We start from the raw sequence: 22,538 nt of genomic DNA on the forward strand, positions 1-22,538 counted from the left end.
TGAGTAAACCAGAGTTTTCCACACTGTGGCTAATCCAGTCTAGACATGAATAATGTCAGATTTCCTTCCCACACATTTTCCATAAGCAGAGAATTGAGCTGGATATTTTAGCAGGTTCAGGTTTGCTTTTTGAGGGCAAATATTCTGGTAATGACTATTGTCCCTTTTTGTGGCATTAAAATTGATCGGTGATTCTTATGTTGTCTGATCCATCCACCACAAAAATCTCCACTAGACTCCCAGGTAGTTTTATCTCCCATTGAGACTTGTTCCTTAGATCAGTTATTTCATCATGTATTTTTTTAAATTAATTTATTTATTTGAAAGGCAGAGTTACAGAGAAATCTATCTAGTGGTGACTCCCCAGTTGGCTGCAATGGCCTGGACTGGGCCAAAACAAAGCCAGGAATGAGAAGCTTCATCCAGGTCTTACACATGGTCGCAGAAAACCAAGAACTTAGGGCATCTTCTGCTACTTTGCCAGATGCATTAGCAGGGAGCTAGATTAAAAGTGAAACAGTTGGGACTTGAACCAGTGCCCATATGGGATGCCGGCATTACAGGTGGCATCTTAACCTGCCTACGCCACAGTGCTGGCTCCCATAATGTATTTTTAAGTTTTGGGGAAATTTCTACATTTATTATTTCTTCTGCATTTATTTAAAAAAATAAAAACCCACTCTCCTTTAATCTTTAGTTATTCTGAAGCTCAGAGTAACTGAGCAGAGTTAGACAGTGAGACAGAGACAGAGAGAAAGGTCTTCCTTCTGTTGGTTCACCCCCTAAATGGCTGCCATGGCCAGCGCGCAGCGCCGATCAGGAGCCAGGTGCTTCCTCCTGGTCTCCCATGCGGGTGCAGGGCCCAAGCACCTGGGCCATCCTCCACTGCACTCCCAGGCCACAGCAGAGAGCTGGACTGGAAGAGGAGAAACCGGGACAGAATCTGGCGCCCCAACCGAGACTAGAACCCAGGGTCCCTGCACCACAGGCAGAGGATTAGCCCAGTGAGCTGCTGCGCCAGCCTGAAGCTCAGTTCTTAAAGAAAAGGCTGGGTAGATGCTTCATCCATTCTCTGACTGGTCTCCACAGATGACCAAGGAGCAAGTGTCTGTTTTGCATGTATATTTTTAGTATTATAAAGTTAGATGTTATCTGTTTTGTGTGTTTCATCTGTTAGACATTACTGTCGTTTTGTTTTTGTTTTTGTTTTTTTAAATATTATTTATTTGAATGAGTTACACAGAGAGAGGAGAGGCAGAGAGAGAGAGGTCTTCCATCCCCTGGTTCACTCCCCAGATGACCACAACAGCCGGAGCTGTGCTGATCCGAAGCCAGGAGCTTCTTCCGGGTCTCCCGTGTAGGTGCAGAAGCCTAAGGACTTGGGTCATCTTCTACTGCTTTCCCAGGCTGTAGCAGAGAGCTGGAATGGAAGTAGAGCAGCCAGGTCTCGATCTAGCACCCATGTGGAATGCCGAACCTGCAGGCTTCAGCTTAATCCACTACACCACAACACTGGCCCCACAGATGTTACTGTATTTTTTTAAGATTTGTTTTATTTATTTGAAAGAATTACAGAGAGGTCTTACGCTGGTTCACTCCCCAGATGGCCACAACGGTCAGAGCTGTGCTGATCGAAGCCAGGAGCCAGTACCTTCTTCCTGTTTTTCCACGTGGGTCCAGGGGCCCAAGGACATGGGACATCTTCTATTCTTTTGCCAGGCCATAGCAGAGAGGTGGATCACAAGAGGAGCAGCCAGGACTCGAACCAGCACCTGTGTGGGATGGTGGCGCTTTGGGCCAGGGCTTTAATCCACTGCACCACAGTGCGAGCCCCCCATTAGTGTTTTTGATGTTTAGACTGTCCCATATGCAGCTTGTGTGACCTCTTTCAAGCTGGCTACTATTGGCCACATTGTAACCACCTTAAAGAATTGAACTCACAGTTCTTCAGGTTTTTGTTTGTGTGTTTTTCTTTTTTGTTTAGTTTTTTCCTCAAAAGTGCACATGTATCTCAGCTTCATGGCAAGTTCTTTAGCCTTGTCCTGTTCCAGCTTGGCAGTGTAAGCCATGGATTTTGGACCCAGGACATTGTCTCCCCAGCGGCAAAAGATCTCATTGTATCTGTCCTTGTAGTTGGTCTTGATGGCTTCCACCAGCTTAGCCAGAGCCTCTTTGTCTTCCAAGTTGATCTGTGTGAAGGCAGCAGTGGTGCAGGTCTTCCTGTGGACCAGGTGCCCCAGCCAGGCCTTTTCCCTTGATGATGCAGTAGGGCGCCCCCCACCCCCCAATCTTACAACACAGGTTAGGCAAGAAGACAGCCAGCTCCATGGGATCCACATCATGTGCAGTCACTGCCAGCTGAGCCTTCTTACTCTTAACCAAGGTAGAGACAGTGTTTATGCCTGCCCGGTGGACAGCGGTCTCTTGATGGGGACATCCCCTTTGCCAGCAGCTTTCTCAGCCCGAGCCGACAGCCCCTGCTTCTTCTCTTGCTTCATCTCTAGTCTGTACTTGTGGGCCAGCTTCAACAGTTGAGTGACTGTCTGGCAGTTCAGGGCCTTGGTGAACTGGTTAATGCAGGAGGCGCCTTCAGCCTTTTATGCAGGGTGGCTCTCTGGGGCTGGATGTCCTGCCCACTGCTCAAGTTCTTAGGCCTTTTCTCAAATGGAGGATTTATTACTTTCTTAGCCTCCTGCTTCTTCACAACAGGAGGTGCCAGGGCCCACTTTCTCACTCTTGCCCTTTTTGCCTTTCAGCATCTTGAGCAGCTGGAGGAAAGTGAACTCAGGGTTCATTCATTCGTTCTTTCTTTCTTTTAATTTCTTTGATGTACTTTCTTTAAGATTTATTTATTTGTTTGAAAGTGAGAGTTACACAGAAAGAGGAGAAGAGGCAAAGAAAGAGAGAGAGAGGTCTTCCATCTGATGGTTCACTCCCCAGTTGGCTGCAAAGGCCGGAGCTGTGCCAATCCGAAGCCAGCAGCTTCCTCCGGATCTCCAATGTGGGTGCAGGGGCCCAAGGACCTGGACCATCTTCTACTGCTTTCCCAGGCCATAGCAGAGAGCTCGATAGGAAATGGAGCAGCCAGGACTTGAACCAGCGCCCACATGGGATGCCGGCTCTGCAGGCAGCAGCCTTACCTACTACACCACAATGCCAGCCTGGTTCTTTCAAACTGAACTGCCAATATCATTAAAGCCATTTTAGGCTTTAATGTACTTTCAGTTCCAATGCCCCCCACCCCACCCCCCAACTCCATTTCCTAGAGCACAGTGTGCTTGGGCACATGCTACCTCTCTGTTACATAGCTCTAGTGGCAGTCATCCTATAAGATTTTTATTACTTGCTATTCTATAGTAATGTTCCAAGTACTTAGCTAAAACTAGTTTCTTGCTTCCTGGGGTAGATATTCTGCATAAAACAAGTAGATGTGTGCCAAGATAGAGGGACTCCTGGAAGCTTGGGAAGGCCCCAATCTGATAACATCAGTTGACCTGACTTTCTGAAAGGACAGATTTTATAAATCTGCTCATAGAAATAACCAGGCATGTTGGCCTGCAGAAGCCTTGAACTGAAAATAAACTGATGATACGGCAGCTGGTGTTACCAACATAAATCTTTTATTCATAACATATTTTAGAAAATAGTTTTTATTAGCTTTATCCTGAAATACAGCGAGGTTGACATTAACTGGGGTGCTCTCATTTTCATATATACAACACTGTTAAATTTTGGTTGTGGAATTCACTACTGTCATCACAGTTGCCATTCAGTCTGCATGATGTTTGTGGAGACAGCCTGAGAATTCTGGCATGCTCACAATACAGGATACTTTATTCAGTCCATCTCCCTTTCCACTTGAGTGGATGTCAATTTTCTCAGAGTTAAGCTTTGAACAGACACAAATGCCTAACAGAGCGCAGATAACAGTAATTTTTCAAAAACACCAGTTATATCAAAGTTCAGTTTCTGTAATATTGACGTAAATGTTTAGGGGCAAGTCACTGTGACTCCTTAGTGTTTGGTTTTTGGTATTATTAAAACATCATATCCCAAGGAGCTGTTCACAGAGAACGTGTGAGATGCTCTAGCTTCTACATTTAGCCTGGAAAAGGTGGAGTGATAGGCCTGCCTTCTTCCCTAAACACCTCCCAATGATAATAGGTGTGTGTGCCGTGCTCCTGACCCACATCGTTTGCTTCCTTCTTGTTACCATCACTTGCAGTTGAAGAACTGAGGCCAGCCAAAGCACACAGCTTTGCTGCCTTGCGGAGCCAGGATCCCACTGAGCCCCATCTGATTCCAAAGTGAGACCAGTGCCATTCTGTTGCCTCCTGTGACAGAGGACTGAGGAGGACAGCTGTTTGTCAATGAAGCAATGCCAGCAAATGAGTTGGTAAAGAGGGTCTCTAAAAGAAGTAGGTCATCTTTCTCTTCTTCGTTTCTCATAGAAACAGGCTTTTCTAAAGTGAATTTGTAAGCAAACTTAGGTATGATGAGAGGTTTTTTTTTCCCTTTAAATGCGATATGATGTTCTTGTTTTTTATGGAAGTACCTACATAGGGGGAAATTGACAAATTCTTAGTATTTCCTTGGTGAGATTTAATAAATAGAATATATGTAAAATCAGCACTCTGCACCTCCTGTCATACTGTCTGTCTGTCTCTTCCTCTTCAGGGGTGATAGCTCTCCTGACTTCCAGCACCACAGACTAGCCAGGCTTTTTGGCATCCCAGGGACTTCTGTTTAAGTCCAGCTTCCTTCACTCAGTGCTGTGTGTGTAAGATGTGTCCACATTGTTGTAAATGATTGTACATTTGTTCCTCTTTGTGCTGTACAGTGTTCCATTCTCACGTTGATCAATGTCTGAATGGTTTCCAGGGTACGTTATTGTAAATAGTACTGCTGTGAGCATGCATCAGCAGGTGTCTTTGGTAGACATACTGTCCATGTCTGGGTGTATTTCTAAGGAGTAGAATTGGGAGTGTACCTTGGGTTATTCTCTGAGAGAGGGCTTCAAAATGTTCACCCAAGTTCATGTCACCCTTGAATGCGATTTTCCATGAACTTATGGAAGCCCCCTCAGGTATGCATATATTCACATTAATCGAGGGGTAGGCCTGTTTACAATGTAGCAGCTTGAGTTCATTGGTTTTCAAAATTGCCCCTTTTGTGAGGTTGCTTTCTTTCACATCTAAATGTAAAATTAAGAACAATGAATTAGGGGCCAGAGCTGTGGCACAGCCAGTTAAAGCCCTGGCCTGAAGCGCTGGCACCGGTTCTAGTTCCGGCTGCTCCACTTCCGACCCAGTGCTCTGCTATGGCCTGGGAAAGCAGTGGAAGATAGCCCAAGTGCTTAGGGCCCTGCACCCACCTGGGAGACCTGGAAGCTCCTGGCTCCTGGCTTCAGATCAGCGCCACTGTGGCCGTTGCGGCCATCTGGGGAGTAAACCAGCAGATGGAAGATCTCTTTGTCTCTGCCTCTCTCTCTGTAACTCTGTCTTTGAAATAATTAAAATAAATCTTTAAAAAACCACAATGAATTAAACTCACTATTTTAAGGGTGCCTCTAACAGGGGAAGTCTGGTCCACCATATTCTAGAGAGCCCCCAAAGGGACCTTTCAGATTGGGACATTAAGGTAGTTCAATGTTTTGGGTAAAGAATGTGTTTGGCTTTTGATTTGCCACAGGTATAGGTAAAGAATCTTTCCCACTAACGTTTTGGTTCTTAGGATTTTAATAGGCCTTAGCATTTGCATTAGAAACTTAGGGTGGCAGCGTTGCGGCTCAATAGGCTAATCCTCCGCCTGCGGCACCAGCACACCGGGTTCTAGTCCCAGTCGGGGTGCTGGATTCTGTCTGGGTTGCCCCTCTTCCAGGCCAGCTCTCTGCTATGGCCCAGGAGTGCAGTGGAGGATGGCCCAGGTGCTTGGGCCCTGCACCCACATGGGAGACCAGAAGTACCTGGCTCCTGCCTTTGGATCAGCGCGGTGCACCGGCCGCAGCACGCCGACCGCAGCGGCCATTGGAGGGTGAACCAACGGCAAAGGATGACCTTTCTCTCTGTCTCTTTCTCTCACTGTCCACTCTGCCTGTCGGAAGGAAGGAAGGAAGGAAGGAAGGAAGGAAGGAAGGAAGGAAGGAAGGAAGGAGGGAAGGAGGGAAGGAGGGAAGGAGGGAAGGAGGGAAGGAGGGAAGGAGGGAAGGAGGGAAGGAGGGAAGGAGGGAAGGAGGGAAGGAGGGAAGGAGGGTAAGGGGCCGGCGCTGTGACACAGTGAGTTAAAGCCCCTGCCTGAAGTACTGGCATCCCATTTGGGCACCAGTTCCAGTCTTGGCTGCTCCACTTCCATCTGGCTCTCTGCTGTGGCCCTGGAAGGTGGTGGAGGGTGACCCAAGTCCTTGGGTCCCTGCGCTCATGCAGGAGAACTGGAAGAAGCTCCTGGCTCCTGAGTTCAGATCAGCACAGCTCTGGCCATTACAGCCATCTGGGGAGTGAACCAGCGGATGGAAGACCACTCTCTCTGTCTCTACCTGTCTCTGTAGCTCTGTCTTTCAGATAGATAAATCTTTAAAAATAAAAACTAAAGCGGTGGCCATTGGGGGGTGAACCAACGGCAAAAGGAAGACCTTTCTCTCTGTCTCTCTCTCTCTCTCTGTCCACTCTGCCTGTCAAAAAAATAAAAATAAAAAAATAAACTGAGGGTAATTATCCAAGTCAGCTAAATTTTGAAAAATTTAAAGTGATTAATCAAATTTAAAGGTGCAAAGAAATCGTTCATCTGGTGGTCACTAAATGACTATAACAGCCAGGGCTGCTGGACCAGTTGGTCAGAATTTATTGTGTGGGAAAGGAGAGAAAAAATTGCTCTTGAAAGCAAGCAGGGGTTGTGGGGGAAGTGGTAGGGTAGAGGGTCAAGGTAAATATATTACCAAGTAAACCAGCTCCTTGGCTTTTTAGAATTTATGTAAGTACATAGGTCAGCTGCGTGTAATTTTTCTCTGCAAAGCTGTCCATTGTTTAGTGGTAGAGCTGGCTCAGAGAGGCAGCTCAGTGTTGTGAGTCTCCCAGGCCAGCAGATGCAAGTGGAGAGCGCACACTGCACCTGTATGTGTTGTGTTTAGTTTGTGTCTCTGCCATCCTTCCTGTTGCCCTGTCCCCCGTCTTTAATTTACTCAGGTGCTCAGAGTTTTTGTATGCTGTACATCGGTCTCTTCCTTGACTGGTATTATTTGGTCCTACTCTTGGCCTGGAAACTGCAACTTTTTGTGGATTTTGTTCCTAGCTCTGATGAAGTGTCCCAAATTGGTTTGTTCCATCAAACAAAAAGGCCAAGAGTGTCTGTAGTAGAACATTTGTGGTATACAGTTGGCACATGGAAACTGGAGGTTCTCACACCTCAGTTAAATTTCCCTGGTGAAACCCACAGCACTGTTTTTCATCTCTTTCATTTAAATGTAAAATAGTTTTGTGTGACTCCTATTCTCTAAGATTACCATTCCTGATGGCACAAGATGAGTAGCCTTGATAGTATCCCTTGACCACAACCTAGGCCCTTGAAGCCATGAGAGCAGAGTAGCCTGGATAGTGGTGGCTACTTCCTGAAGTTTCCTTTAATGTGCTGCTCACCTAGTCAGGGAGGGCACTCCTGGCTGCAGAGGGTCTCTTTGGTCCATGGTCAGAACTCCAGGGGCCTTGGCACATGTTTAAAGGAAGAGTCCTTGTCATTGAGTTGAGACAAAAGGAAGTTGTAGAAACTCTGGTGTTTAAGTATGGTGGTGAACTCTGCATTCCCTGGGCATTTACAGTAAATGAGGCACGAGTGTTCACCTCTCTTGGATCTCAAGCGAGCTGCCTATATTGGGAAGTCTTTGTGTTTGTGGAGCACAGGGAAAAGAACCTGTTTAAATATCTTTGTGGTTTCCTCTCTGCTAATAATGTAACAATTTTTTAGAGGTGCCTGGATAATCAGGATAGGAATTGATGAAAATTTAGACATGATAAGATGATCTTTCAGTGATAAAATGAGAACATTTTCGATCAGTAAAATACGCGTTCAAGGACATTTCACCCCAGGCACTTGGCCCTTTAAGCCCCTCAGTTAGCCCTATTTACACAGCGGCACCGTGGGAAACAGTGCTCCGGACAGGATTGCAGCCAGCCCAGTCGTCACTTCCTAACCCACTTGCTGGACTCAGCCTCTCACTGAAGAGAGGAGCAGCCTGTTGCATCCGCCAAGTGTTTATTATCTGCGATGCCTTTGGTCGTGCTTGCATCATGTGATAACGAGGCTGCCGTGCCGCTTTCCGGAGTAGCAGGTTACCCTCACAAAGAGAACAGTGAGGGCCCAGTCCTCAACAAAGAGCATCTGTCCCAGGCGCCTCCCGGAATCCATTGTGGGGAAGGAGAAGTCTCTAGGGAGCCTGGGCTTCCCCTCCATTGGCCCTGATTGTGTTACTTCCAGTCTCCCAGTATCCCAGCCAGAGGATATGCCAAGGACAGTTAGAAATAGATTGATGAAACATGCTCAGGACTGGAAACTCAGATTCCCCTCCCCAGATCGGTTTTCTTTTCCCTTTTCCTCTCCTGTACCAAAGAATGAAAATAAGAGCCTTAACAATATTCCATTAGACATGTATACTGAGCAGTCTTTCTACTGACTAAACCTAATTTTAGCAAACCTTAACATTTTCAGGATTCAGATACCTGCTGTTTGGGGAGTAGGAGGGAGGGGGGCTTGTATGTAGGTCAGACTCCTGCCAGTCTGCCTTGTTACTGCTGTTCGGAAGCCACATCTCCCTCACCTCCCTCATCCCACTCTTCATTGAGGAAGAAAATACCTGAATTTTATTTTCATGGAAAAATATGTACATGACACCTTTCATCTTGTTTAATATGGCCTGCTTTTAAGCATTTTAGGGTTGTGTGGGCCAGATTTCTTAGTAAGAATTGATGGAATGTCTTCAGACACTGTCACCCAGGAGTAATAAATGTACTTGATACCACAAGGCTGTTTAGATTTCAAAAGGACAGGTCATACTTCATAGGGATTGTCTTCTTTGCAGTCTTTTAAATTTAAATTTAAATGTAAGATAAATTTAAATAAAATAAATTTTATTTATTTCCATTTTATTTGAAAGGCAGAAAGAAACAGACCGAGATCTCTCATCCACTGGTTCACACCCCAGACTCCCACAACAGCTGGGGCTAGGCCAGCCTGAAGCCAGGGGCTGGAAACTCAGACCTGGTCTCCCATGTGGGTGGCAGGGACTTGAGCCATCACCTACTCCCACCCAAGGTGCACATCAGCAGAAAAATCTGGATCAAAATCTGGAAAAGCTGGGACTCATAGATGCTGTGATAGAGAATGAGGTTGTCCCAGGTGGCATCTTAACTGCTGTTCCAAATGCTCACCATTCTCCCGGTTTCCTAAATTCTGCCCCATTTTAAGTTGATCATTAGAAATCACCCTTTCTAAGGGGAAAGGTGCTGCTTGAAAGGAGGGTGGGGCAGTGAGAAAGAATAAGCCTCAGGCAGACCTGGATTTGAATCTTGGCTCAGTCTCTTACCCATTGTGACTTTGGTCACATTACATCGCTTTTCTGTGACTGACTTTATTTATCTCAAAACCACACCCTTACTGTCATCTTCCTAATAACCTGGAAGGATTGAGTGAAACAGTATTATCTTCATTCTCCCTGTCTGTTCTCTAAGTGCCTGGTGCTACAGACACCAGCACTGAATTGTGTGTTGTGCGCTGGTTGTAACCTCAGTTACTCTGGGAATCCTCCTTGTTTTCCTCAGAGATGTTTGCCTGCAAGGTCCCTTAAATAAGTAAATTATTTCTCCTTTATCATCTCATACCTTGGATTGCTTATATTGCATTGATTTTTTTTTTTACCCTCTTCCTGACAATAGCATAGGGAAATTTTCTCAGAGGCTCCAGAAATTACCATAAGCAGAAGGAAAAAATGGTTTTTTTAACTGTTGGTCTTCTAGCTTTGGAAAACCCTAAAGAAGCCTTATTCCAGGTTATTGCCGTGAAGATGTAGGGAAATAGGTAAATGGGCCATGCCACTGAGCAGGTAGCTTTGGAAGCAGTACTCCTGAGGCTGAGAGCAGAGAAGCCTGAGGGCTCGTCCCAGTGCTTGTGACTGTATTGATCTACCAGTGGTCCTCCTCCTCACTGGATTTATTTCTTGAATAGCTCTTTTCTCTGCTGAAACACACACTCTTGAGTTCCTGGCTCAGAGAATTGTTTGTGTCTGAGCTGGACACAAGGTGAATAATGGGTCCATCGGTAAAGTTTGCGTGCTGAAGTCTCAGAGCACCTGCTGGCAGAGAACTGGATCTATGCCCTTCTAAACTGCACCCGCAGAGGTACACTGTGCTGATACCAATCTCTCTGGAGCCAGAGTGCCCAGGTCAGGTTTGGGCTCCCTCGCTTCCATGCTTTATGATGTTGGGTGACTTGTTCCAGCATTCTTGCTCCATCCCCTTTGCTCTGCAGGGATAGTAGTGCCTAGTTCCTAATGTTACAAGGAATCACTGAGTTAACATTTGTAACATACCTGAAACAGTAAATGACTTGAGGCTCTCATAGTAAGTTACCACAAACTTGGTAACTCAGATACCGTTCTGAGAACTAGAAGTCCACTATTGAGCCAAGCCTAGCTGCCTGCAGGAGCTCTAAGGGAGGATCTGTTCCTTGCTGCTTCCACCTTCTGGGGGCTTGTGGCCTTCCTTAGCTTTGGCCACATCTTTCTTGGCTCTGCATTCACACTACCCTCTGTTCTGTCTTCTCCTGGTGTCTTTTGTAAGGATACCCATCATTGAAATTAGGGCCCACCCAGATAATCTCAGATGAATTTCCTTAATCATACCTACAAAGACCTGTCTCTAGATGTGGTCACATGCACAGGTTCCAGCTGTTAGGACGTGTTTGTCTTGGTTTGAGGGGTCACCGTCCAACCTACCACATGTTGAATATCCCTTACCCGAAATGCTTGATCCTAAAAATATTTCAGATTTTGGAATACATGCATATCGACTTATCTGTTGAGCATCCTTAATATGAAATTCAAAATGCTCTAGAATCTGAAGTATTTTGAGGGTGTGGAAGGCACTATAACAAATGAACAGATTGGTCCGCTTGTCACACATCCAGCTCTGTGGTGAAGGTGGGCTGCTGTTTAGCTTTTCTCAGTGTATGCTCAGGGATCCTGCATGACTTGCTCAAGAACTCTCTGTAGGAGTGGGCATTTTGGTACAGCAGTTAAGATGCCACTTGAGACGCCTGAGTGCCTGGTTCAGGTCCTAGCTCAAGCTCCCTATTCCAGCTTCCTACTGAGGCACACCCTGAGAGGCAGCAGGTGATGGCTCGAGTAGATGGGTCCCTGAAATCCATGTGGGGACTCGCAACTTCAGCCTGGCCCAGCCCTGCTTGTTGCAGGCATTTAGGAGACAAACCAGCAGATGGGAGATCTCTGTCTGTCTGTGTCTCTGATTTTCAAGTAAATTAAAAAAAAAAAAAAAAAACAAAAAACTTCAAACGTTTCAAAAGGAAAGTAGTTTTTCAAGGATCACTCATCTGAAGTAGAGGTGAGATCACAGCTACTTTATTTTTTTATTTATTAACTTTTTTTTTTTTTTTTTTTTTTTTTGACAGGCAGAGTTAGACAGAAAGAGGCAGAGAGAAAGATCTTCCTTCCATTGGTTCACTCCCCAAATGGCCACTAAGGCCAGTGTGCTGCACTGATCAGGAGACAGGTGCTTCCTCCTGGTCTCCCATGTGAGTGCAGGCCCCAAGCACTTGGACCATCCTCCACTGCCTTCCCGGGCCACAGCAGAGAGCTGGATGGAAGAGAAGCAACTGGGACAGAATCTGGCGCCCCAACCTGGACTAGAACCCAGGGTGCTGGTTCCGCAGGCAGAGGATTAACCTAGTGAGCCGCGGCACCAGCAACTATTTTATTTCTTAGCTTCCTCATTCATCTTTCACTGTTGAGGAAGGTAGTGGGTGGCTACCAGTTAGTCCTTCAGGAATTTGGGCCATCCATGCCTTACTGTAGATAGACATTATCACTTATTTGAAATGCAGAGTTAAGAGTGGGGGAAAGAGAACGGGTGCAGGGCCCAAGTACTTGGGCCATCCTCCACTGCCTTCCCGGGCCACAGCCAAGAGCTAGACTGGAAGAGGAGCAACTGGGACTAGAACCCGGAGTGCTGGCGCCACAGGTGGAGGATTAGCCGCGGCACCAGCCCGAGAGAGAATCTTTCATCTGCTAGTTCACTCCCCAAATGGCCACAACCGCTGGGGTTTGTCCAGGCAGAAATCAGGAGCCAGGAGCTTCATCCTGGTCTCCCACATTGATGGCAAGGGCACAAGTACTTGGGCCATCTTCCACTGCTTTCCCAGGCACATTAGCAGGGAGCTGGATCAGAAGTGGAGCAACCCAGACTTGAACAGGCACAGATATGGGATGCCAACGTTCCAGGCAGCAGCTTAACCTGTTACACCACAACAGTGGCCTTTGCTGTCAGTTTTGTAGGGAGAGAAAGAGACCTTTGAGGGGGCTGACAAAATATTCTTCCTGACTTAAGCTTAAGACCTCAAGAGGGGGCCAGCACAGTGGGTTAACGCCCTGGTCTGAGGCACCGGCATCCCATATGGGCACCAGTTTAAGACCTGGCTGCTCCACTTCCAATCCAGCTTTCTGCTGTGGCCTGGGAAAGCAGTAGAGGATGTAGAGCAGTAGAATTCCTTGGGTCCCTGCGCCCGCATCGGGGACCTGGAAGGAGCTTGTGGCTCCTGGCTTCAGATTGGCACATTGTGGCCATTGCAGCTGGTTAGGGAGTGAACCAACGGATGGAAAACCTCTCTCTCTCTCTTTCCCTCCCTCCCTCCATGTCTCTGTGTAACTCTTTCAAATAAATAAATAAATGTTTAAAAAAAATGGACCTCTATAGGTTGAATTTTTCTGAAGGAGACAGCATGTACATGTTGTTAGATATGGGCTCCATTACTTATTTTAGCCTTCTTTTTTTATCACAAGTCCATTACAAGTATTCTTTTGTCTCCAGGGCTAGAATCTTTACTTCATGAGCTTCAAAGTTGGCCTCCTGTCTATATCTATGACTGCCTTCATGCTACAGTGGGCAGAGTTGACTAGTTGTGGCAGAGGCCATATGACTGGCAAAGTCTAAAGTATTGACCAATACTTCAGAGAATGAGTTTGTCAAAAACTCTAAAGGCCCAGTATGAAATAGTACAGGAAGAAGTGTTATGTGCTGTTGTCCTAGGATCTCCTGTCATTAATTTAAGATGGAGTTGTTTGTTGTCCCCCCACCTCTATCACACACCCCATACCCCATTATTCTCCCAGACTAGTGCTTCATAGTGGGATCTATAGGGCAGAATGTTTTACAGATGGGACTTTGTTGTCCAAATCAGAATCTACCCTCCCCTTTAATTTTTTTATTATTTTTTAATTTATTTGACAGGTAGAGTTATAGACAGTGAGAGAGAGAGACAGAGAGGTCTTCCTTCCATTGGATCACTTCCCAAATGGCCACTATGGCCGGCGCTGCGCCAATCCAAAGCCACGAACCAGGTGCTTCTTCCTGGTCTCCCATGCGAGTTCAGGGGCCCAAGCACTAGGGCTGTCCTCCACTGCCCTCTCGGGCCTCAGCAGGGAGCTGGACTGGAAGAGGAGCAACCAGGACTAGAAACTGGTGCTCATATGGGATGCCAGCGCCGCAGGCGGAGGATTAACCAAGTGAGCCACGGTGCTGGTCCCCTCCCCTTTTATTTTATATTGAGAGAGATCATGGTGCTAACCATTGGTTCACTTCTGCACTTACCTGCTAAAGCCAGGAACCAGGAGTGTGTTCCATGTGTTCCCTGTGGTTTGTGGGAACTCAAGTGCTGTCTCCCAGTGTGTACATTAGCAGGAAACTGGAGTTAGGAGCCATAGTAGCCAGGGATTGAACCAACATACTGCATTGTAGGAAGTGGGCGTCCTGATCACTAGGCTAACCCTTTCTCCTCACAGTCCCTTTTTAATGGCTATTTCACAGTATTAATACTACCCTTTAGATAGACTCTCTCAAAGAGTGCATAAAATACAATCTGGACTGAGCTGTGGTCCTGAGATTGTACACTGACTTATGTTAAAGTCTTTCCATTCCCTGTGATCTGGCCTTGGCAATGTTTATCCTCAGAAAAACACTGGACAACCCACCGTTCATCTAAAGCAAAAATGAGTGTTTTCTGTTAGGAATGCTCTCTTTGCTTGTGCCAGGGCTCACAGTAGCCAGGCACTCCATAGACCTGTCTATGTTACCTCTCTCCCAAATAAATAAATGGAAAGTTGGACGTGGAGGTTGTTAGAGCTTATTGCTCTGTTGTTGTTTCAGATCCTTTGAATGGTTGGTTATCTGTTTTTATAAATCTTAGGTATTGAGTTACTGCCTTGTTCTTATACCCCTTCCTATTAATAATACTTTAAATCTCCCTCTTACAGGTCAGATACCAGGCCCAGGTTCCATGATGCCTGGGCAGCCCATGCCAGGCCGCATGATTCCCACCGTGGGAGCCAGCATCCATCCCTCTGGGAGTGGTCCTACCCCCCCTGGTATGCCTCCAATGCCAGGAAATATCTTAGGACCCCGGGTACCTCTCACAGCACCTAATGGCATGTGTAAGTACTACAGTGGGGAGATGCGCTATACCAGCATCTGTCTGGGAGGGCTGTAGACAAGAGAGGAAGGCCACCTTCGTTCCCTGAGGCATGGCAGGTCCATAGACATTGCAGCGTGTGACAGGGTCAGTGCAGCATGCCTGAGAGCAGGTGCTGCGCGTAAAGGCTTCCATTCAGTCAGGCTTGTGTGTCGTAGGCTTCATGTCCTGCATGGTAGCGCTGAGCCCTGTGAGCAAGCTAAAGACAGGCATTCTCCTCCTCTTTCTTTTTAACCCTTTCTGGTTTTAGTCTCAGCAGACATACAGAGCTACTGGTTATTTTCTGGATACAGGGTTCATAAGTGATGAGTGTAAAGAAAAGAATAGAAATTATTTTACAGGAATACCAAGTTTCTTGTAGCCATTCTTAATATGTTAGTGGTGACTGCATAGACTAAGGAAGGAGCATTCAGGAGTTGTGCTGAGAAAGAATATATGGGACCAGTGTTGAAAGCCCTGATGGTGCTGAGCCGTGGCTGTCAGAGAGTTTGCAGGAACCAAGTGGTTTCTGCCATTGCCCCTTATGTCTGCTCCAGCCTCGACCTCCAGAGATTGCTTCAAAGGCTCGGCCTGCTGTTCCCTGATGTAGGTCTTCTTCCCCTTGAGGGAGATCCCATAGTGCAGCCAGTCTATAATCCTAGGTTCATTTAGAAGTTCATACACCTGGCAAGGAGTTCTGAGCTTCACCAGGAGCTACTTGAGACTGCAAAGTGTCCTGAGTGCACTGTAGGACTCTGGGAAACTTCCCAGGGCAGGGAGGTGGCCCCACCAGTAGGATCGTGCAGGCCTGTTCCTCTCTGCCCCACTTGTGGCAGGGACAGAACAGGTGCATAGATGGGCAGTGGTTTAACTGGGTATATGGGTTCACGACAGTGAAAAAATAAGCTCTCCCCCGAATCAGGGGTCAGAGGTTGTAGTATAGTGAGTCCCTCTCTTCCTTGGCAAGAACATGCTTACCAAGCTACCATGTATAGATAATATCCAGATGAGCTGGCTGCCAGTGGACTAGTTTGCCATCCCTGTAAGAGATAGCAATGATGATATCCCTGGTCAGAGCCAGCTGACCACCCACCCATGCTTTGTGATTTCAGGATTGCCTCTCTTAAAGGGCCCTCAGTAGAGCACCTTGAAAATGTGGAGGGTTTCAGATGGCCTCCGTGCCCACTACTCCATGCTATAGATGAGTGCTTTGGGAATTCTATGCAGCTGACTTGGCTCCAGGGTGTGGGGGCGGCCACATTGGACACCTTGCTTTCAATATCTTCAGGCCTAGAAAAAGATGGCACAAGGGATTAGATCATTGGCCTTGAAATTTCTTTGAAGGAGCCTTAAGGCCTCTTGGGGGTAGAGTATTTATTTCACATGTTCCTGTTTCTGGCAAGATCTAGTGGCTTTAAAACCCCGGATTAAATGATCTCTGGAGTTCCTTTGTACCCTCAAGCAGCTAAAGTTGAAATAGGAAAGAGCCCCAGACACTCACATTAATTGTTCCCTTCAGGACCTGACCTAGTTTTGGCCAAAAATCCAAGGACTGCAGTTGAGGAGATCTGGGGGCCTCCCAGAAGTATCTAACTTGTCGGCAGCTGTCCCAAGTGAAGTTCTCAGGCCTTAGAGGAGAGACAGTAAGAAGTTGATAGGATTTGTGCCCAACTAAGCTAGACCCTGTGGGAGAAAGAAAAATAAAATACAGAACTTGACCAGGAAGGAACTTACTATCAAGCTGAAGAAATAAAGTTAGTACAAACAACCATTCAGACACCCCAAAATAAAAATATAATGAAGTTCTGAAAAGACCAGGAGTGATTTTTTTTTTTTAAGATTGATTGATTTATTTGAAAGAATTGCAGAGAGAGAAATCTTCCATCTACTCATTAACTCCCCAGATGTCCACAATGGCCAGGGCTGCACCAAGTGAAAGCCACAAGCTTCATCCAGGTCTCCTACATGGGGCTCAAATATTTGGACCATCCTCTGCTGCTTTTCCCAGGCCATTAACAGGGAGCTAGATCAGAAATGAAACAGCCGGGACTTGAACCTCATGTACTCATATGGAATACCAGCACTACAGGCAGCAGTTTACCCACTATACCACAGCACCAGCCCATGCAGTAATTCTTAAAAGGAGTGGACCTTAAAGCAGTGAGGCAGACTCGGACCCCTCCCACTCTCCTGAACACTTGGTTTAGAGTAAGGAACAAGAGCAGTGACCTGGAGGTTCAGCTGGACTTGAGCTGGATGGAACACAGTGTCAGCAAGGCTTCATGGGGTACACTGGTTGCCTGCCACAAGATTTACTGCTGCGTTATTCTTCCCTGCTGCTTCTCAAGCCCCTTGCGTTCCCAGCCACGATTCCCGCAGTGATGAGTTACTCTTGGATGTGTTTGCAGATCCCCCTCCACCGCAGCAACAGCCACCACCACCACCCGCAGACGGGGTCCCTCCACCTCCTGCTCCAGGCCCACCAGCCTCAGCAGCTCCTTAATGTGGAAGAAGCAGGGAACACCCACGCCTACCACCACAGAATGGGGGTGACAAGACAAGACTTGTGTTCCTCAGCTTCCTCGGGTTTCTTTTCAGGATTTTTCTTCTCGCAGCCCCAAGCACATGTCCATGTCTCCCATTCCTCTTGTCACCCACCTCCATGCTCTGACACCTCTCATTTGTGTCAGGGCTTCAGCCTGCACTCGAAGGGGAGCCGGTGGTACCATTGTGCCCTGGTCATTCTGAAGATTACCTATGTCCCCCTGCCTGCTGTGGGGGTGTTGGCAATCTGTTCTGCAGGTCCTGTCCACATTGGTATCTTGTGTCTTCATCATCTTCGCTCTCCTGCAGTTTTTGGTTTTTGTCTTAGGTTTCTGCGGATACTGCTCTATAATCATTATCTTTCTTTTTTTCTTGTCATTACTGTTGTAAAGGAGAGCATCCTGAAGTTAATAGGAACCAAAAAAAAAAAAAAAATGGTGTTAGGCAGATGGGGGTAGCCACAGGGGATAAAATGGAAGGCATTATAAGTGACCTTATTTCTGCTTATCTGAGCTAGGAACGGTGCTGCCGGTGAAGTGTCAGGGGACTTTGCAACACATAAAACGCACCAGATTATAAGAAATGGGAAAGGAGACCCCACTGATTATCTTCCCTAGTGAGGGCCTCCACCCCGCCTGGCAGAGCAACCACTCTAGCTGGTACACAGCAGAGGAGAGCACAAACCATACACACGACTGCTTCCCCAGGCCACTGGTTCTGGTTTTCTATGCAGAGGGGTTGTTGGGTTAGGGGTGGGGATTTGTTTCTCTGAGGGCAGTGTGAGCTCTGAGGGTTAGGTTTTGGGGTGGCATCCTTCATTCCCTAGACTGAAGTGTGAGTCTAGAGCAGTGGCCCCCTGTGAATCTAGCCTATGATTCACTGCCTTGTATGCATTCTTTTTCTTTCTCTTCAAAAAAAAAAAAAAAAAAAAAAAAAACCTTCAAAAGAGGAAAAAAAAATAAGTAGATAGTGTTAAACCCTTAGCTCCTGGAACTTGGTTAGGATGGCTGGTGGGGGGTACGAGTCCCCAAACTACCTCTTGCTGTAGCCAGGGTGAGTGGAATTACATGAAACGGTACTTCAGGCTCCAGATGGGATTGAAAAAAAATAGGGCAGGTTCATTGGCCTCTTGTACCTTCTCCTGCCTCTCTCGAAGATCTCAGATTCCATCCATCACAGGGTTATCAAGGAGATGCTGAGAGTAACAAGGAACTCACTTGGCGGCCAGAACGCCAAGCGTTGAGGCGTGGGGTGCTCAGGCTGGAAAGGTGCAAGGCCTTTCCAGAGGAGGAGCCACAAGATGCCTTAACTTGAGCCTGGATCTACCCCTGCTGATGATGGACTTGGGAGTTCTTGGTTTTTCACTTCTTGTCCTTTTTCCCTTCTGCCCTTCCATGTATGGGGAAAGGGTGTTTTTGGTAGAGCTTGGTTTCCAAAGCGCCTGGCTTCTTCACATCACACTCTGAAGTGGCAGTTTTATTGTTTAGAATGCAAAGTGGAACATCGCTTCGGTATCTTTTTCTAATATCTTTTCTAAAGCTTTACAAATGAGGGGTTATAGGGAGGTATTTGTAAAACACTTTGGGACTTTTTTCCTTAATATCAGAAAGAAAAGAAAAAAAAGAAACCACAATTGAGATTTGCCTTTCAAACCCTCAGGTCTGCCTCTAACCAGGTAGCCCTGGTCCACATCAGAGCACTGGGGTACGGGAACCAAGGAGACCTTGTTTCTGTTGTGTGTGTGTTTTGGACATTTGCCTCCAGAAAGATCCCAGTGCCTTTTGATAATGGCCAGGGTTTTCCAAAGGAAACTCATTCCAAATACTTACCTGTTCCCCTGGAGTCCTCTATGGAAAATGGAATTCTGGTTCATACTGTGGTCTCTTGTAACCTCAGGTCTTTAATGTGATCACTTCCAATTTACAAGATCCAGGTGGAAAGGCTTTTACTATGCTGGTAATAATTCTACAGAATAACTGAATTCAGCACTGTTATGTTTCAGTATAAGTGACATTTTCTTTTCTTGTCTTTAACCTGATTTTATTTCTGTATCACAGCCACCCAAGTTTGTTTGAGGGGATAATAATATGTGGTTTTTGTACAAACTTGTTTCTTGGTCTGTTGTTATTTTGGGAAAATGAAGGGAGGGGGGAGAGTTTGGAGGAGATGGATAAACAAGGCCTGAGCTTCCTGTTTCTCAGTGAGTAAATGGAGTACAGTCCCTGGATTCTAATCCCGTTCTCTGTATTCATACACCAGTTTCTTCATGAACCCTGTCAAGAACCTAAATATTTGGCCATAATTGGTCTTGGTTAGCAGTTAAAATTCTATGACTGAGGCTTGCTTCCCGACTCCTTACCTTCATGATGCTTAAGGAATATACCAGTGTTCTTTAGAAAGTGGTGATGGCGCAAATCATTGGGTTTCTGCCACTCATGTGGGAGATCTAGATTGTGCTCCTCAGCCAAGCCCAGTCCTGTTGTGGGCATTTAAGGATTGAACCAGCATTTGGGATCCTGTATGCACACACACACTCATTCTCTATATCAAATAAAGATTATGCATACTTTTGACTATTTTTTAAAGATTTATTTATTTGAAAGGCCGAGTTACAAAGAGGCAGAGAGAGAGAGAGGTCTTCCATCCACTGGTTCACTCCCCAGTTGGCCGCAACGACCAGAGCTGTGCCGATCCAAAGCCAGGAGTCAGGAGCTTCTTTCACGTCTCCCTCGTGGGTGCAGGGAACCAAGGGCCTGAGCCATCTTCCACTGCTTTCCCTAAGGCAAAGCAGAGAGCTGGATTGGAAGTGGAGCAACTGGGGCTCGAACTGGCGCCCACATAGGATGCCAGCACTGCAGGTAGCAGCTTTAGCTGCTATACCACAGTGCCGGCCCCTAGATTTATTTATTTATTTGAAAGGCAGAGTTAGAGAGAAAGGAGGAGAGATCTTCCATCCACTGGTTCACTCCCCAGATGGCCTTAGTGGCCCAGGCAAGTACTCTTGTGCCTTGTGCCTCACTCACTGTTTATTTTCATAGTCAAAGTAAAGAAAGATAAATGAAAGTTCATCCTGGCACCTCCAAGGGAGGAATAGACTTGTGTATTAGTGAGCTATATGAAGAATTTGTCAGGATGCAGTTCTAGAGAGCCCGCAAGTTGAAGGCAGATTCTGTGAAGCTTGACATACCCCAAGGACAGCTGAAAGAGGAAGAAGCCATTTTTTCAAGACGTTTATGAATCCAGTGAGGCAGAAAATTATTCTGTGTCTGCCATGATGATCCCTCAGCTACTCAAAAAGTATGCTTCTAGAAAAGCACTGAAGCCACTGGGTCTTGGGGTGCAGGATTCCTGCACTTTCCAAAGGACCATGAGGGTGATTAATCCTTGATCCAGATGAACCAAAGACCAATTTATAAGCTTGGGTGTAAGATTTTTAGAGCATAACACAACGTGTACTATCAACTAAGTCCTTCATGGTTCTACAGGTCCCTGTTGTGGAGTAATTCCCCACAATCCACTAAGAATTGTCACTCAAACTGGAGTGCAGTAAAGGGGCACCTGCTTCTGCATTCTTAGCATGTTGGCAGGGCATGCTGATAAGCTGGTCAAAAGCCTGCCCCGAGAACCATTGGTTAGGAAGAAGGCTGTGGTAGAGTTCCAGTTCCTCATGGTTCATTCTATTTGTCCACTAAGCATTTGAAGGCATATTTTGTGCCAGGCACTGGACTTTGCTTACAATGGAGCCAGTTGTGAGAAAGGTAGGCAAGGCTACTTATATCCTGGTGAGGTAAGGGACACCAGGCCATACATAATGACAAAGGAATAGCAAAATATGTGAAAGATAAACGTATATAGCAAAACATAATGAAAACAAATAACAAAAATCATTTTTACATATTGCCACATGTACCTGAAGATGAAACAGTGTAATCAAAAGTATCTTTGAATTAACCTGAAGAGGTACCCAAAACAATTGACATGTGGCTGTCTCTGATTTTAATTCTTGTGGAAACCCACGGATTGAGAGGACTTTGCTTAGTCCCCCTTCCTGCCCCTGGCCTCCCTTGCAGAACTGGAACAATCTTTACTACAGAGGATTTTCCATGCTCTTCCAACCCCATGAAAAGCAAGCAGGTTACTGATTGTGGCAGCCACGTTGCCCTTTAGGGTAGACACCACTACCCATTTTCCCTAGGGTACAGCTTTGGCAGACAGCCAAATAGCCACCGCTAATACAGTACAGTGATCACCAACCACAGGCAGCTAAGAGAAAGAAATTGCTTCCTTCCTGATTCTGTGGCAATCTGCCACCTAATACTCCCCCACCACCTGGTGGGTCAGCAAGGCTCTTGGGTGGTGGTAGTCCCGTTGCACAGGCTGACTTCTCTGGGTTGGCCCTGAATCTGATGGGTTTCCCATAGCCACCCAGATTGTAAAAACCATTGCTCCACTGATCTGTTGGGCAGTAGCTACAGAGTACAATAAGCACATGGGGCAGCATCTCTCTCCTGCAAACAGACTAGTGCCAGAGCTGAGGCTGAGTTGACTTGTGTGGTTTCCTCCCCACTGACTGGGCCTTTTAAGGCAAAATTTAAGAGGACCACCTCCAGGTTGTGAATTCCTTTTCAGAGTACTTGCTTGCCCGAGAATCCAGAGCTCCCTATGGTGAGGAAGTGCCTGTCAGCACTGAACTTGGGTGCTTGACACGTTACCTTTCCCTTCTTCCTGGCAATGGTATAAGGAGGTCCATTTGTAGCAGCTGGTCACTGCCCTGCTTCCCGTAACCCACAGGATGGTTTTGTTGCCAGCGTTGTTCCCTATTGAGAGATCACGTTAGCTTTTTTTTTTTTTTAAGGATTTGTTTGTTTATTTGAAAGAGTTACACAGAGAGAGGTCTTAATCCACTGGTTCACTCAATTGGCCACAACAGCTGGAACTGCATCGATCCAAAGCCAGGACCCAGGAGCTTCCTCTGGATCCTCCCACATGGGTGCAGGGAACCAAGGGCTTGGGCTATCTTCTGCTTTCCCAGGCCATAGCAGAGAAGCTAGAGTAGAAGTGGAGATGCCAGGACTCGAACCGGTGCCCATATGGGTTGCCGGCACTGCAGGCGGCAGCCTCACCCACTACACCACAGTGCTGGCCCTGAGATCTTAAAGCCCAGATGAAAATGAAGTTGAGGGGAACCCTGGGGAGGACAGGAGGCAGGGCTGTGTTCTGCTGATTGATACCCTGCTTCTGCATCCTGCTTACCTTACAGAGATGAAGAAGCAGGA

At 46.6% G+C, this 22,538-nt stretch overlaps 1 protein-coding gene and 1 pseudogene across 1 annotated transcript in view; one reads left to right on the top strand and one right to left on the bottom strand.

The window, feature by feature from the left end:
- SMARCC1 (SWI/SNF related BAF chromatin remodeling complex subunit C1) overlaps positions 1–19,367 on the top strand; it is a 166,420-nt gene extending 147,053 nt beyond the window's left edge. Inside the window, exons 27-28 of the mRNA XM_051852494.2 lie at positions 14,525–14,701; positions 17,127–19,367. Of these exons, the coding sequence (XP_051708454.1) occupies positions 14,525–14,701; positions 17,127–17,221 (272 nt within the window). The 3' untranslated portion in view covers positions 17,222–19,367. The remainder of the gene's footprint in view (positions 1–14,524; positions 14,702–17,126) is intronic.
- On the bottom strand, positions 1,938–8,394 carry LOC138844000 (large ribosomal subunit protein eL8 pseudogene; annotated as a pseudogene).
- Positions 19,368–22,538: the final 3,171 nt, after the last annotated feature.

Source organism: Oryctolagus cuniculus, chromosome 10 (genome assembly GCF_964237555.1).
Source record: "Oryctolagus cuniculus chromosome 10, mOryCun1.1, whole genome shotgun sequence".
Classification (NCBI taxonomy): Eukaryota; Metazoa; Chordata; class Mammalia; order Lagomorpha; family Leporidae; genus Oryctolagus; species Oryctolagus cuniculus.